This window comes from Salmo trutta, chromosome 24 (genome assembly GCF_901001165.1).
Source record: "Salmo trutta chromosome 24, fSalTru1.1, whole genome shotgun sequence".
In the NCBI taxonomy this organism is placed as follows: domain Eukaryota; kingdom Metazoa; phylum Chordata; class Actinopteri; order Salmoniformes; family Salmonidae; genus Salmo; species Salmo trutta.
Window position 1 is genome coordinate 48778623 of NC_042980.1, and position 17616 is coordinate 48796238.

At 46.3% G+C, this 17616-nt stretch overlaps 2 protein-coding genes across 4 annotated transcripts in view; one reads left to right on the forward strand and one right to left on the reverse strand.

The window, feature by feature from the left end:
* LOC115161442 (T-cell-specific surface glycoprotein CD28) overlaps positions 1-4672 on the reverse strand; it is a 38900-nt gene extending 34228 nt beyond the window's left edge. The window contains exon 1 of one of the 3 annotated variants that reach the window (XM_029712434.1): positions 4426-4672. In XM_029712434.1, the coding sequence (XP_029568294.1) occupies positions 4426-4522 (97 nt within the window). In that variant the 5' untranslated portion in view covers positions 4523-4672. The remainder of the gene's footprint in view (positions 1-4425) is intronic. The other 2 variants (XM_029712432.1, XM_029712431.1) reach the window with 2 other exon arrangements.
* Positions 4673-10656: 5984 nt separating this feature from the next.
* Positions 10657-17616, forward strand: part of LOC115161444 (ras-associated and pleckstrin homology domains-containing protein 1) — a gene marked incomplete in the record, with an annotated part of 120381 nt that continues 113421 nt past the window's right edge. The window contains 1 exon segment of the mRNA XM_029712436.1: positions 10657-10854.

The window sequence follows — 17616 nt, forward strand, 5'->3', positions numbered from 1 at the left end:
AAAACGTCCAGAAAGACAGTGGTCTTAGAAGGGTATTTGTATTTAAAAATACTTTTTTTATGTGAATGGATGTGGATGAAATAATTCTACCAGTGTTTTTAATGTCCTAGTTTCATATTGTTTTTCCTTTACCTCCCAACTCTATATATCCAAGTGAGCCTATGAGGACCTCGGGAATCAGATTTACCATTATACCCATTGATCAAACGTATAACAGACAGACACTGCTCAAAAGGAGTTGTTTGTGATATCTACACTCGGTTGCCACTTTATTAGGTTCGCCACCCTGTTAATAACGAGAATAAATTGCTCCTCCATACACCAAGTCCTGTGGTCTTGGTTTGATAGACACCAAAGCATGCAGAGAAGTATTCAGGTATTCAGGTATTCAGGTATTCAGGTATTCAGGTATTCTGGTATTCTGGTATTCAGGTATTCAGGTATTCAGGTATTCAGGTATTCTGGTATTCAGCTATTCAGGTATTCAGGTATTCAGGTATTCAGGTATTCTGTAACTGTTTGTTTGAACTTTAGAATGTGTAAAATGACAGCACAGTCTGTGATGGTCTTTTTTGTAACTCAGAAAAGTTTCAAAACTGTTTTTAAAAAAATAATTCCAACACTCAGCTTGTACTGACTGTAATAAACTCCAACTGGACTTAAAAAAACTTGTAAACAGTCAATCTCCTTTCACAGCTTCATCAGTTGTTTTGAATTCACGCTGCTCCAGATGCATAGGGGTTTGTACCTAATAAAGTGACCACTGAATCTAGAGACTTTCCCGAATGTGTTGTGGGAATACCCGGGGTATTAAACATTTGGCTGTAAGCGTTGAACAGTTGATTCTATTACCCCAGGAGATGGTAGCATTCAGCTTGTCTGGGGATGACAAAGAAGGACTTCAATAAAGCCAAAAATAGAAAATGATTGTAAGGGGCCTCTCTGCTGTTAAATTAGAGACACAGAAATGACTGTTGGGCCTTGTAACTACTTTAAAATGTGGAACTGTTGCTCTAAAAATACAAGCGATAGATTTTTCATACAATTTAAGATGGTAAACATTGATTTTTCATACAATTTAAGATGGTAAACATTGTACAACGTTATGTAAACATTGTCTAATTTAATATAGAACAAATTGCACTTAAAATGAACATTTCTTTAAAGATATTGCAAATAAATGCATATTTTCACTTTTTTCTGTGACTATCACTGAATTAGTTATTGATTTCTTCATCTTTAAACACAATATTTGAGATTTTATGTATTTCTATCAAATCAAAACTGGAATTTCTACTCAAAGCGAAGGTTGTAAAAGTATGCTAGACATTTATAGAATAAATCATACCTAGTTTGATGTTTCTGTGACAAACGGTGAATTAGTTATTGATTTTTACATTTGTAAATGGCTTTTGGCAAATGTCTGTTGAATGTCCGAATATAAGACCAACTTTACCTCGGTGGCTAGCAAGTGAGCTGCGTCACACACGCCTAAAATAACATTGCGGGACTGCGGTTGGGTTTGGGACCAGTTCTTGCTGGACTGCAGTTGGGTTTGGGACCAGTTCTTGCGGGACTGCGGTTGGGTTTGGACCAGTTCTTGTGGGACTGCGGTTGGTTTTGGGACCAGTTCTTGCGGGACCGCGGTTGGGTTTTGGGACCAGTTCTTGTGGGACTGCGGTTGGGTTTTGGGACCAGTTCTTGCGGGACTGCGGTTGGTTTTGGGACCAGTTCTTGTGGGACTGCGGTTGGGTTTTGGGACCAGTTCTTGCGGGACTGCGGTTGGTTTTGGGACCAGTTCTTGCTGGACTGCGGTTGGGTTTTGGGACCAGTTCTTGCGGGACTGCGGTTGGGTTTGGGACCAGTTCTTGTGAGACTGCGGTTGGGTTTTGGGACCAGTTCTTGCGGGACTGCGGTTGGGTTTGGGACCAGTTCTTGTGGGACTGCGGTTGGGTTTGGGACCAGTTCTTGTGGGACTGCGGTTGGGTTTTGGGACCAGTTCTTGCGCGACTGCGGTTGGGTTTGGGACCAGTTCTTGTGGGACTGCGGTTGGGTTTGGGACCAGTTCTTGCGGGACTGCGGTTGGGTTTGGGACCAGTACTTGTGGGACTGCGGTTGGGTTTTGGGACCAGTTCTTGCGGGACTGCGGTTGGGTTTGGGACCAGTTCTTGTGGGACTGCGGTTGGGTTTTGGGACCAGTTCTTGCGGGACTGCGGTTGGGTTTGGGACCAGTTCTTGCGGGACTGCGGTTGGTTTTGGACCAGTTCTTGCGGGACTGCGGTTGGGTTTGGACCAGTTCTTGCGGGACTGCGGTTGGGTTTGGACCAGTTCTTGCGGGACTGCGGTTGGGTTTGGACCAGTTCTTGCGGGACTGCGGTTGGGTTTTGGGACCAGTTCTTGTGGGACTGCGGTTGGGTTTTGGACCAGTTCTTGTGGGACTGCCGTTGGGTTTTGGGACCAGTTCTTGCGGGACTGCGGTTGGGTTTTGGACCAGTTCTTGTGGGACTGCGGTTGGGTTTTGGACCAGTTCTTGTGGGACCGCGGTTGGCTTTGGGACCAGTTCTTGCGGGACTGCGGTTGGGTTTTGGGACCAGTTTTTGCTGGACTGCGGTTGGCTTTGGACCAGTTCTTGCGATAGCGGGTGGGATTCGGACAGAAAGCCAGCGGCTGCAGCGGGATGAAGACATCGGTCCGCCCAGACCTCTACTCTGCACCACGACAGTGAAGTCTATAATGTTAGAGCTGTTTATTACTGTTGTAGTGTGAAAAGGAGGGAATTCGCTAGGGAAACCGATAGATCAATAACGTTACATTGATATAGTGAAAAAAAACGTCAATATAACAATCTTCAATCGTTTAGCCAGCCAGCCTACCAGAAGCTTTGCAACCAGACGATCTGTCCGGCTGAACACTCCAGCCAGCCTTCCAGAAGCTTTGCAACCAGACGGTCTGTCAGCATGCTGCCCTATATCCAGCCGGCTGAACACTCCAGCCAGCCTACCAGAAGCTTTGCAACCAGACGGTCTGTCCGGCTGAACACTCCAGCCAGCCTACCAGAAGCTTTGCAACCAGACAGTCTGTCCGGCTGAACACTCCAGCCAGCCTACCAGACTGCTCAGAGGAGTCCGCATGATCCTAAAGCACACAGAGTCGCTTTGTATCATATTACAACGGTAAAACTGAGGGGCACAATTGATATTGCATAATACAGGGCGAATTTTTAAAAAGAGACCTCGGTCTCAATATGTCATCCCTGTTAAAATAAAGCTTAAATAAACACAAATAAATGAAAGAGATCGATGAAGTTTTCTCACAACCTAATCATAGCATGGGGTTGTTCAATAACAGACATGTATGCGTTTAAAATCTACCACTTTATGGTTTCATTTCAGAAAGAAAAACAATCATGTTTTGTTGCAAAACGCTATAATATATATATATATTATATATATATCCACCTCACTCTCAGAGAAATCAGTAGTACTGATTTTACACAGTCAAATGGAACAGATAACTACATGTTTAATAAAGATTTGTACAAATGATACATACGTGACATCAACATATATATATTTTAAATGTATAAATACAGCATTATATCTATCTGAATGTAAAATGTTACTAATTAGACATTTTTTGTCATTTAGCAGATGCTCTTATCAAGAGGGACTTCCAGTTCTCGATCATTTTTAAATACCAAAGTGAGACTAACACAAAACATATACAGGATATAAACATTCCACTCCAGCTAAACAAATGGAAGCATAGCGTTTGGCAACGAAATCCATTTTAATACACGTCTAACATCCATGAATTCAACATCTGTGAACAGTATTATTTTACACGGACATACCCATAAGCAATCATTTCTAAAGGTGAAATAAAATGTAAAAAAATTATGTAAAAACACAAATGTGAAGAATGTGTGTATATATATATATATATATATATATATAGTGGTCAAAACACTCGCCATTTATTTTCTTTGGAACATGTATCTTGAAATACAAGTAGCAATAAACTACAACTATATGCATTAATATATTTAATTAATATATATTTAATTAATATATATATTAATATGCATTCAATCTGTTGAAAATCTTTTCATATCAACATTTTATTTAATTTAATTATTTTTTTTACGACAACTGACAGAATAAATCCAAAGTATTTTACAGCAGTTTTCATAATAGATTAAAGATCATCATGCAGAATGGACTTACATAACGAATAAATTATGTTATCTTCAGAAAAAGACTACTCTGAAACAGATATCCATCAAATTTCTATCAAATGGATTCATAGAGACCCTTTTTATTTTTTTACATCAGCAGATGTAGCAACGTGTGTGTGTATACAGAAACTCAGCCTAAAACCACAAACAGCAAGTAACGCAGACGTCGAAGCATATCTGAATCTCACCTTTGCAGTTGGGACGTTGGGAGAGTTCAGTAAACAGATGACCCGAAAGACAGAAGGACAGGAGGATCGTTGTCATCCAGAAATTACCCTCCATCATGTCTTCTTAATCCCTGAAGTGATAGCAGAGGAGAGTAAAGAGGAGATGGAAGGTAGAACGTTTCTGATTCACCTTGATGCTAACGAGGACACAGTTTTCACCCCGAGCAGACGGGTGAAAACACCACACCCACACATAACTGTGGTAAATAACAATATGTATCCACAGACTACTAGACTTACATTGTGTCTCATATGGTACCCTGTTGCCTACCCACTGTTTTTTTTATTTTTTACCTTAATTAAACAAGGCAAGTCAGTTAAGAATAAATTCTTATTTTACATTGACAGCCTAGGAACAGTGGGTTAACTGCCTTGTTCAGAAGCAGAACGACAGAGTTGTACCTTGTCAGCTCAGGGATTCAAACTTGCAACCTTTCGGTTATTAATCCAACACTCTAACCACTAGGCTACCCTGCCGCCCTAACTTAGAATCAACGTAGTTTCTACATCATTTAAATTACGTTGAACCAACGTGGAATAGATGTTGAATTGAAGTCTGTGCCCAGTGGGTGTATATAGTGCACTTTTTTGTTAAAACCAGAACTCATAGTAGTAGTGCACTATATAGGGAATAGAGGGCCCTTTGACAGGTACACCTTGATATGGTTCCGTGTGGCTCAGTTGGTAGAGCATGGCATTTGCAACGCCAGGGTTGTGGGTTCGATTCCCACGGGGGATCAGTACAGAGAGAAAATTTATAAAATGTATGCATTCACTACTGTGAATAAGGTAAATATGTCTATGCATTCATAGATTGCGTTTTCTGTTACGGATTACATTTTACATACTTGTCCAGTTATAATATTATATTATTTACAAACCCAAATACTGCCAACCAGGCCAATATACTGCTAAGTATTTCTTTAGAATTTGTACAAGTTTTCCTCGGTTACAGATCAGGTAGGAAATTGTTTTTTTTTTTTTATTCCACTGTGTTTTTGCACTTTATGGGTGTCTGTCTGCATTGTGAGTCACTCCTTCCATATTTGTGAGTCACTCCTTCCATATTTGTGAGTCACTCCTGCCATATTTGTGAGTCACTACTTCCTCTCTTCTCCTCCCTCTCTTTACCCTCTCCTCCCTTTGTCTTCACCATGCTCTCTTCTCCCTTCTCTTCTTCTCCCTCTTTTCTTCCCCCTCTTCTCCCTCTTCTCCTCCCTCTCTTCTCCTCCCTCTCTTCTCCCTCTCCTCCTCCCTCTTCTCCTCCCTCTCTTCTCCTCCCGCTCTTCTCCCTCTCTTCTCCCTCTTCTTTCTCCCTCTTCTCCTCCCTCTCTTCTTGGGTGAAATTGGCGTCATAGCCGGATCTGAGATAGATGGGTTTGGGTTAGGAGAGAGATGTTGCAGCTAACAGACAGACAGAGAGAGAGAGAGAGAGAGAGAGAGAGACAGAGAGAGAGAGAGACAGAGAGAGAGAGAGCGACACACAGAGAGAGAGAGACAGAGAGAGAGAGAGACAGAGAGACAGAGAGAGAGAGAGACAGAGAGACACACAGAGAGAGAGAGACAGAGAGAGAGAGAGAGACAGAGACAGAGACAGAGAGAGAGAGAGAGAGAGAGAGAGAGAGAGAGACAGAGAGAGAGAGAGAGAGAGAGAGAGACAGAGAGAGAGAGACAGAGAGAGAGAGAGAGAGAGAGACAGAGACAGAGAGAGAGACAGAGAGAGAGACAGAGAGAGAGACAGAGACAGAGACAGAGACAGAGACAGAGACAGAGACAGAGAGAGGAAGTTGGGTGTTTTCAACCACAATGTGGTGGTGGTTCCACAGAACAGTGTCAGATGTATTTTCACATGGTAACATCTTTCGAAAACATTTGAAACCCTACTACAAAGCACACAGACACCCACTCTTGAATGAGTATTTTAAATAATACCACTTACTGTGATATGTGGTTGTTCCACCTAGCTATCTTTAGATGAATGCAGTAACTGTAGCTCAGAGCGTCTGCTAAATGACTGAAATGTAAAACGAGTGGAATGGTATCAAATATATAAAACAAGGCCTTTCCAGTGGCGAGTGGCGGTCTAAGGCACTGCATTGCAGTGCTAGAGGCGTCACTACAGACCCGGGTTTGATCCCGGGCTGTATCATAACCGGCCATGATCGGGAGTCCCATAGGGGCGGCAAACAATTGGCCCAGTGTCGTCCGGGTTAGGGGAGGGTTCGGCCTGGTGTCGTCCAGGTTAGGGGAGGGTTCGGCCCTGTGTCGTCTGGGTTAGGGGAGGGTTCGGCCCGGTGTCGTCCGGGTTAGGGGAGGGTTCGGCCCGGTGTCGTCATGGTTAGGGGAGGGTTCGGCCCGGTGTCGTCCGGGTTAGGGGAGGGTTTGGCCCGGCGTCGTCCGGGTTAGGGGAGGGTTTAGCCCAGCATCGTCTGGGTTAGGGGAGGGTTCGGCCCGGTGTCGTCCGGGTTAGGGGAGGGTTCGGCCCGGTGTCGTCCGGGTTAGGGGAGGGTTTAGCCCAGCATCGTCTGGGTTAGGGGAGGGTTCGGCCCGGTGTCGTCCGGGTTAGGGGAGGGTTCGGCCCGGTGTCGTCCGGGTTAGGGGAGGGTTAGGCCCGGTGTCGTCTGGGTTAGGGGAGGGTTCGGCCCAGTGTCGTCCGGGTTAGGGGAGGGTTTGGCCCGGTGTCGTCCGGGTTAGGGGAGGGTTCGGCCCGGTGTCGTCCGGGTTAGGGGAGGGTTCGGCCCGGTGTCGTCCGGGTTAGGGGAGGGTTCGGCCCGGTGTCGTCCGGGTTAGGGGAGGGTTCGGCCCTGTGTCGTCCGGGTTAGGGGAGGGTTTGATTGGGAGGGCAGGGCTTTACTTGGCTCATCGCGCTCTAGCGACTCCTTGTGGCGGGCCGGGCTCCTGCAGGCTGACCTCGGTGGTCAGTTGAACGGTGTTTCCTCCGACACATTGGTGCGGCTGGCTTCCGGGTTAAGCTGGCGGGTGTTAAGAAGCGCGGTTTGGCGGGTCATGTTTTTGGAGGACACATGATTTTGACCTTCGCCTCTCCCGAGCCCGTTGGGGAGTTGCAGCGATGAGACAAGATCGAAATTGGGGAGAAAATACAGAAGAAAAAAAATTATATAAAAAATATAATACATAAAAAAACATTCGCTCCGTTCCAGCCGTTATCGTGAGCCGTCCTCCCCTCAGCAGCCTCCTGTGCTAGCTAGATATACATCCAATTGGCTCATTCATCCCCCCATCCTCTCCTCTGTAACTGTTCCCCAGGTCGTTGCTGTAAATGAGAACGTGTTCTCAGTCAACTTACCTGGTAAAATAACGGATAAATAAATAAATAAATAAATAAATAAAATCATATCCAGTGGTCTGAGCTCAGGCCCTGGGCTAAGATGAATAATTTACCTTGACCTGTTTTATGTGGTTAGTCTTCAGGTCTGGAGGAACAATCACTGTGACCCCCCACACTGTGACCCCCCCCACACTGTGACCCCCCCACACACTGTGACCCCCCCACACTGTGACCCCCCCACACTGTGACCCCCCCACACACTCTGACCCCCCCACACTGTGACCCCCCCTACACTGTGACCCCCCCACACTGTGACACCCCCACACTGTGACCCCCCCTACACTGTGACCCCCCCACACTGTGACACCCCCACACTGTGACCCCCCCACACACTGTGACCCCCCCACTGTGACCCCCCCACACTGTGACCCCCCACACTGTGACCCCCCCACACTGTGACCCCCCCACACTGTGACCCCCCCACACACTGTGACCCCCCACTGTGACCCCCCCACACTGTGACCCCCCACACTGTGACCCCCCCCACACTGTGACCCCCCCACACTGTGACCCCCCCACACTGTGACCCCCCCACACACTGTGACCCCCCCACACACTGTGACCCCACCACACACTGTGACCCCCCCACACTGTGACCCCCCACACACTGTGACCCCCCCACACTGTGACCCCCCTCCCACACTGTGACCTCCCACACACTGTGACCCCCCCACACTGTGACCCCCTCCCACACTGTGACCCCCCCACACTGTGACCCCCCCACACACTGTGACCCCCCCACACTGTGACCCCCCACACTGTGACCCCCCCCCCACACTGTGACCCCCCCACACACTGTGACCCCCTCCCACACTGTGACCCCCCACACTGTGACCCTCCCACACTGTGACCCCCCCACACTGTGACCCCCCCCACACACTGTGACCCCCCCCACACTGTGACCCCCCCACACTGTGACCCCCCCACACACTGTGACCCCCCCACACTGTGACCCCCCCACACTGTGACCCCCCTCCCCACACTGTGACCCCCCCCACACTGTGACCCCCCACACACTGTGACCCCCCCACACTGTGACCCCCCCACACTGTGACCCCCTCCCCCACTGTGACCCCCCCACACTGTGACCCCCCCACACACTGTGACCCCCCCACACTGTGACCCCCCACACTGTGACCCCCTCCCACACTGTGACCCCCCACACTGTGACCCTCTCACACTGTGACCCCCCCACACTGTGACCCCCCCACACACTGTGACCCCCCACACTGTGCCCCCCCCACACACTGTGACCCCCCCCCACACTGTGACCCCCCTCCCCACACTGTGACCCCCCCACACTGTGACCTCCCTCCCCACACTGTGACCCCCCCACACACTGTGACCCCCCCACACTGTGACCCCCCCACACACTGTGACCCCCCCACACTGTGACCCCCCCCACACTGTGACCCCCCTCCCCACACTGTGACCCCCTCCCACACTGTGACCCTCCCACACTGTGACCCCCCCCACTGTGACCCCCCACACTGTGACCCCCCCACACTGTGACCCCCCCACACTGTGACCCCCCTCCCCACACTGTGACCCCCTCCCACACTGTGACCCCCCACACTGTGACCCCCCCACACTGTGACCCCCCACACTGTGACCCCCTTCTTGCTCCAGGGTGAAGTTCGTCCTAGTGACAGTTCTAGGATCAGCTTGCCATCCCCCCATTTCCTATCTTTAACTATTAGTGGGGAAAATGCTAAACTGACCCAAGATCAGCGTCTAAGAGGCCATTTTTAACAGTCTCTGTATACATACTCAACAGTCTCACATTACAGGACTTTGAAGAGGAACCACCAAGAGATTATATTTCTTTAGTGGTAATATTATCGACCATATTAGGAGTATTTCCCCATTCCCAGACATAGATAATCCTGAGTGAGACCTGTCTGTACAATATAGGCATACGCAGGTAAGAAACCCTTGTATGAAGACATACGTATATAAATCACTGTTATTTGTATGAATGACTATCTGAAGGGATTGCAGCAGCACTGAGGGATTGTAGCAGCACTGAGGGATTGCAGCAGCACTGAGGGATTGCAGCACTGAGGGATTGCAGCAGCACTGAGGGATTGCAGCACTGAGGGATTGCAGCAGCACTGAGGGATTGTAGCAGCACTGAGGGATTGCAGCAGCACTAAGGGAGGGATTGCAGCAGCACTGAGGGATTGCAGCAGCACTAAGGGAGGGATTGCAGCAGCACTGAGGGATTGCAGCAGCACTAAGGGAGGGATTGCAGCAGCACTGAGGGATTGCAGCAGCACTAAGGGAGGGATTGCAGCAGCACTGAGCGATTGCAGCAGCACTGAGGGAGGGATTGCAGCAGCACTGAGGGATTGCAGCAGCACTAAGGGATTGCAGCATTGAGGGATTGCAGCAGCACTAAGGGAGGGATTGCAGCAGCACTGAGGGAGGGATTGCAGCAGCACTGAGGGATTGCAGCAGCACTAAGGGATTGCAGCATTGAGGGATTGCAGCAGCACTAAGGGAGGGATTGCAGCAGCACTAAGGGATTGCAGCAGCACTGAGGGATTGCAGCAGCACTAAGGGATTGCAGAATTGAGGGATTGCAGCAGCACTAAGGGAGGGATTGCAGCAGCACTAAGGGATTGCAGCATTGAGGGATTGCAGCAGCACTAAGGGAGGGATTGCAGCAGCACTAAGGGATTGCAGCATTGAGGGATTGCAGCAGCACTAAGGGAGGGATTGCAGCAGCACTAAGGGATTGCAGCATTGAGGGATTGCAGCAGCACTAAGGGAGGGATTGCAGGCTCGGTCTCCTCTGGACAGGAAACAGGAATTCGGGAACGCGCCTCCCATCTGCGGCGCGCGCCTGGCTGCTTTTCACAGAATGGAGCTGGAAGGAATCGGTGTCAGAGTTATATTACGAAGCTATGAAGTCGGTAACACCGGTGAAAACCGTTCAATCCTGAACACGGACAACAACTGAAAATCACAATATTGCATGTGCCGATCAACTGTAGCAGTTTGTTGGATACAGAGGAAAACCTTGTGGATTTGTGACCGTAAGTAGCCGCTTTCATTCTGTCTCTCCTGAAACCCACTTTGATTTACGAGCTATATATATATTTATTTTTAGCATTTGCAAAACGTTGTTTATAATTCCGTTAGTTTGGAAATCAGGGGACTCTCATCTGTTAAATCGATGTGATGTTGAATTGTAGTGTATTGTAACGGATTGCTCATTAGCCTATTCGCTGACATGGAGCTACAGCAGGCCACCGTGATTAGCCTACATTTCTACAGCGGTGAAATATACACGTTTGGAAACGGAAAAAATGGCCAAGGCAGCAAAACAAGACGTTTATCACTAGGCCGAAAATGCATTAGACTACAACGTTCATGCATTTCAACATAGGCAGCGGATTTAGAGTAGAGTTACATCTGGAACAGACGGTACCAGGAGAAATGGGTGTGTTGTGGTGTAGTCCTGTACAGAGACTAATGTTTTACTGCTCTGATCTATGGAATAATGTGTGTATGTCAGAAGAAGGACAAACAGAGGAAAGTGGTGGATGTTTCCCGGCCTGTGGACAGTATTTCCGGGGTGTAAGGTAACCCCCGGTAGGGGTAAGATGCTGAGTTAGGGCCTACACATGATAAAGCCTGGTGAATCATGGATATATATATATATATATATATATATATATATATATGAGGCTCCTGCCAGCCTTACATCTACATTATTTCACACCCTGTCATTTCCAAACTGTCTCATCACATCACTGCTGGTTCATGTTTGATGCCACAGAAAAGCAGCCTATTCTTGGCCTGTCCGATATGGACTAAAAATATCATCTCCATTTATTATTCTATTTTATTTTGATTTTTTCAAATTCATATGCGATTCACGATATATATCCAAATGTTTTCTCTAAATAATCTTTGTACAATTTTAAAGGTGAAATAACTGTACTGAGTAGACTTGATACCCTGTTTAATGTGTACGCAAGCCATAAGTAAGGATGTACAGTGCATATAACTATGCCCCCAATGCAATTATACATTCTAATAATGCCACAATGTGAATTCAATTATTTCTTCTGTTTATTGTCAAACTAATTAATTCATTAGAAATTAGAAATTGTAACATTCCGACCTTGTTTAACATGAACTAGTCCAAAATATGCCACGGTATCACGATTTGTATCCGTTCTGCATCACTTTCAGTTTGGGACTTTTTTTAAATTTTATTTTGAAGGAGAACCTCAAATCCAACACATGGAGGAGAACAGCCGGTTACCATAGAAACGGAGTCGGCACATTTTCCACCTGTGAAAGGTGAAATCGCTATAACACCATATATGCATTAAAATGTATTTACAGTCAACAGAAGTTATGAATCTAGAGATATCTATCTGTCTGTCTGTCTGTCTGTCTGTCTGTCTGTCTGTATATCTCTCTCTCTCTCTCTCTCGGTTCATAACTTCTGTTGACTGTAAATACATTTTAATGCATATATGGTGTTCTAGCGAGAAAACAATGATTTATTGTGGCTAGCTAGCTCATCTGTTACATGTATGACCTGATGTATTTACGGCCGGGGTAGGCCCTCATTGTAAAATAATAATTTGTTCTTTAACTGATTTACCTAGTAAATAAATAAATAAATAAAATCACCACGCGTTCTACCTAATCGAGCATGGTGGAACGTTAATACGCTTCAATCGATGAAAAGTTGTCGTGGGAGGGAGGGAGCAGTTACTGGACTGCTGGACGGAGAGTAGGCCCGTTCCATGGCCATCTACTGGCTCAGCTGTGCTGGATTTTACTTCCTGTTGGATGCACTGATGAACCTCTGCAGTGTCTCTGTCAGCCAGTGTCTCTGTCAGCCAGTATCTCTGTCAGCCAGTATCTCTGTCAGCCAGTATCTCTGTCAGCCAGTGTCTCTGCCAGCCAGTGTCTCTGCCAGCCAGTGTCTCTGCCAGGCAGTGTCTCTGCCAGGCAGTGTCTCTGTTAGCCAGTGTCTCTGCCAGGCAGTGTCTCTGTTAGCCAGTGTCTCTGCCAGCCAGTGCCTCTGCCAGCCAGTGCCTCTGCCAGCCAGTGTCTCTGCCAGCCAGTGTCTCTGCCAGCCAGTGCCTCTGCCAGCCAGTGTCTCTGCCAGCCAGTGTCTCTGCCAGCCAGTATCTCTGTTAGCCAGGGTCTCTGCCAGCCAGTGTCTCTGCCAGCCAGTATCTCTGTTAGCCAGTGTCTCTGCCAGCCAGTGTCTCTGCCAGCCAGTGTCTCTGCCAGCCAGTGTCTCTGCCAGCCAGTGTCTCTGTTAGCCAGTGTCTCTGTTAGCCAGTGTCTCTGCCAGCCAGTGCCAGCCAGCCAGTGTCTCTGCCAGCCAGTGTCTCTGCCAGCCAGTGTCTCTGTTAGCCAGTGTCTCTGCCAGCCAGGGTCTCTGCCAGCCAGTGTCTCTGTTAGCCAGTGTCTCTGTTAGCCAGTGTCTCTGCCAGCCAGTGTCTCTGCCAGCCAGTGTCTCTGCCAGCCAGTATCTCTGCCAGCCAGTGTCTCTGCCAGCCAGTATCTCTTTTAGCCAGTGTCTCTGCCAGCCAGTGTCTCTGTTAGCCAGTGTCTCTGCCAGCCAGTGTCTCTGCCAGCCAGTGTCTCTGCCAGCCAGTGTCTCTGCCAGCCAGTGTCTCTGTTAGCCAGTGTCTCTGTTAGCCAGTGTCTCTGCCAGCCAGTGTCTCTGTTAGCCAGTGTCTCTGCCAGCCAGTGTCTCTGTTAGCCAGTGTCTCTGTTAGCCAGTGTCTCTGTTAGCCAGTGTCTCTGTTAGCCAGTGTCTCTGCCAGCCAGTGTCTCTGTTAGCCAGTATCTCTGCCAGCCAGGGTCTCTGTTAGCCAGTGTCTCTGCCAGCCAGTGTCTCTGCCAGCCAGTGTCTCTGTTAGCCAGTGTCTCTGTTAGCCAGTGTCTCTGTTAGCCAGTGTCTCTGCCAGCCAGTGTCTCTGCCAGCCAGTGTCTCTGCTAGCCAGTGTCTCTGCTAGCCAGTGTCTCTGTTAGCCAGTGTCTCTGTTAGCCAGTGTCTCTGTTAGCCAGTGTCTCTGCCAGCCAGTGTCTCTGCCAGCCAGTGTCTCTGCTAGCCAGTGTCTTTGCCAGCCAGTGTCTCTGTTAGCCAGTGTCTCTGCCAGCCAGTGTCTCTGCCAGCCAGTGTCTCTGCCAGCCAGTGTCTCTGCCAGCCAGTGTCTCTGCCAGCCAGTATCTCTGTTAGCCAGGGTCTCTGCCAGCCAGTGTCTCTGCCAGCCAGTGTCTCTGCCAGCCAGTGTCTCTGCCAGCCAGTGTCTCTGTTAGCCAGTGTCTCTGTTAGCCAGTGTCTCTGCCAGCCAGTGTCTCTGTTAGCCAGTGTCTCTGCCAGCCAGTGTCTCTGCCAGCCAGGGTCTCTGCCAGCCAGGGTCTCTGCCAGCCAGGGTCTCCGCCAGCCAGTGCCAGCCAGCTTTATGTCTATCAGAGAAGCCTATAAATCTATTTATTAGCTAGGACCATAAAGCTCTTTATCAGAGAGGTGTATAAATACATTTATTAGCACCATAAAATACAGCGGTCTAAGGCGCAGCATCTCAGTACAAGAGGCATCACTACAGTCCCTGGTTCGAATCCAGGCTGTATCACATCCGGCCGTGATTGGGATTCGCATAGGGCGGCGCACAATTTGGCCCAGCATCGTCCGGGTTTGGCCGGGGTAGGCTGTCATTGTAAATAAGAATTTGTTCTTAACTGACTTGCCTAGTTAAAAAATGATGGCCCACCCATTTGGGAGCCAGGCCCACCCAATCAGAATTAGGTTTTTCCCCACAAAAAGGACTTTATTACAGACAGAAATACTTGTCAGTTTCATCAGCTGTAAAGGGGGTGGGCTGGTCTCAGACGATCCTGCAGGATGTGGAGGTCCTGGGCTGGCGTGGTTACACGTGGTCTGCGGTTCTGAGGCCGGGTGGACGTACTGTCAAATTCTCAAGAATTATGTTGAAGGCGGTTTATGGTAGATAAATTAACATTAAATTCTCTGGCAACAGCTCTGGTGGACATTCCTGCAGTCAGCGTCCCAATTCCACTCTCCCTCAACTTGAGACATCTGTGGCCATTGTGTTGTGTGACAAAACTGCACATTTTAGAGTGGCCTTTAATTGTCCCCCAGCACAAGGTGCACCTTTGTAATGATCCTGCTGTTTAATCAGCTTCTTGATAGGCCGCACCTGTCAGGTGGATGGATTATCTTGGCAAATGAGAAATGCTCAATAACAGGGGATGTAAACAAATTTGAGAGAAATAAGCTTTTTGTGTGTATTGGAAAATGTGTTGTATATTTTACTTTACATCTCATGAAACATGGGACCAAACACCTTTATATATTTTGCATTTTCTGTATCAGAGAGATTTATATCTCTATTAGGTACAGTTCTGTATAAGAGAGGTTTATATCTCTATTAGGTACAGCTCTGTATCAGAGAGGTTTATATCTCTATTAGGTACAGTTCTGTATCAGAGAGGTTTATATCTCTATTAGGTACAGTTCTGTATCAGAGAGGTTTATATCTCTATTAGGTACAGTTCTGTATCAGAGAGATGTATATCTCTATTAGGTAGGTCCATACAGTTCTGTATCAGAGAGGTTTATATCTCTATTAGGTACAGTTCTGTATCAGAGAGGTTTATATCTCTATTAGGTACAGTTCTGTATCAGAGAGGTTTATATCTCTATTAGGTACAGTTCTGTATCAGAGAGGTTTATATCTCTATTAGGTACAGTTCTGTATCAGAGAGGTTTATATCTCTATTAGGTACGGTTCTGTATCAGAGAGGTTTATATCTCTATTAGGTACGGTTCTGTATCAGAGAGGTTTATATCTCTATTAGGTACGGTTCTGTATCAGAGAGGTTTATATCTCTATTAGGTACGGTTCTGTATCAGAGAGGTTTATATCTCTATTAGGTACGGTTCTGTATCAGAGAGGTTTATATCTCTATTAGGTACGGTTCTGTATCAGAGAGGTTTATATCTCTATTAGGTACGGTTCTGTATCAGAGAGGTTTATATCTCTATTAGGTACGGTTCTGTATCAGAGAGGTTTATATCTCTATTAGGTACTGTTCTGTATCAGAGAGGTTTATATCTCTATTAGGCACGGTTCTGTATCAGAGAGGTTTATATCTCTATTAGGTACGGTTCTGTATCAGAGAGGTTTATATCTCTATTAGGTACGGTTCTGTATCAGAGAGGTTTATATCTCTATTAGGTACGGTTCTGTATCAGAGAGGTTTATATCTCTAATAGGTACAGTTTTGTATCAGAGAGGTTTATATCTCTATTAGGTACAGTATTGTATCAGAGAGGTTTATATTTCTATTAGGTTGGCCCATATAGTTCTATATCAGAGAGGTTTATATCTCTTTTAGGTACAGTTCTGTATCAGAGAGGTTTATATCTCTATTAGGTACAGCTCTGTATCAGAGAGATTTATATCTCTATTATGGTACAGTTCTGTATCAGAGAGGTTTATATCTCTATTAGGTACAGTTCTGTATCAGAGAGGTTTATATTTCTATTAGGTACGGTTCTGTATCAGAGAGGTTTATATCTCTATTAGGTACGGTTCTGTATCAGAGAGGTTTATATCTCTATTAGGTACAGTTCTGTATCAGAGAGGTTTATATCTCTATTAGGTACAGTTCTGTATCAGAGAGGTTTATATCTCTATTAGGTACAGTTCTGTATCAGAGAGGTTTATATCTCTATTAGGTACAGTTCTGTATCAGAGAGGTTTATATCTCTATTAGGTACAGTTCTGTATCAGAGAGGTTTATATCTCTATTAGGTACAGTTCTGTATCAGAGAGGTTTATATCTCTATTAGGTACAGTTCTGTATCAGAGAGGTTTATATCTCTATTAGGTACAGTTCTGTATCAGAGAGGTTTATATCTCTATTAGGTACAGTTCTGTATCAGAGAGGTTTATAGCTCTATTACGTAGGTCCATACAGTTCTGTATCAGAGAGGTTTATATCTCTATTAGGTACAGTTCTGTATCAGAGAGGTTTATATCTCTATTAGGTACAGTTCTGTATCAGAGAGGTTTTATATCTCTATTAGGTACAGTTCTGTATCAGAGAGGTTTTATATCTCTATTAGGTACAGTTCTGTATCAGAGAGGTTTATATCTCTTTTAGGTACAGTTCTGTATCAGAGAGGTTTATATCTCTATTAGGTACAGTTCTGTATCAGAGAGATTTATATCTCTATTAGGTACAGTTCTGTATCAGAGAGGTTTATATCTCTATTAGATACAGTTCTGTATCAGAGAGGTTTATATCTCTATTAGATACAGTTCTGTATCAGAGAGGTTTATATCTCTATTAGGTACAGTTCTGTATCAGAGAGGTTTATATCTCTATTAGGTACAGTTCTGTATCAGAGAGGTTTATATCTCTATTAGATACAGTTCTGTATCAGAGAGGTTTATATCTCTATTAGGTACAGTTCTGTATCAGAGAGGTTTATATCTCTATTAGGTACAGTTCTGTATCAGAGAGGTTTATATCTCTATTAGGTACAGTTCTGTATCAGAGAGGTTTATATCTCTATTAGGTACAGTTCTGTATCAGAGAGGTTTATATCTCTATTAGGTACAGTTCTGTATCAGAGAGGTTTATATCTCTATTAGGTACAGTTCTGTATCAGAGAGGTTTATATCTCTATTAGGCACGGTTCTGTATCAGAGAGGTTTATATCTCTATTAGGCACGGTTCTGTATCAGAGGTTTATATCTCTATTAGGTACGGTTCTGTATCAG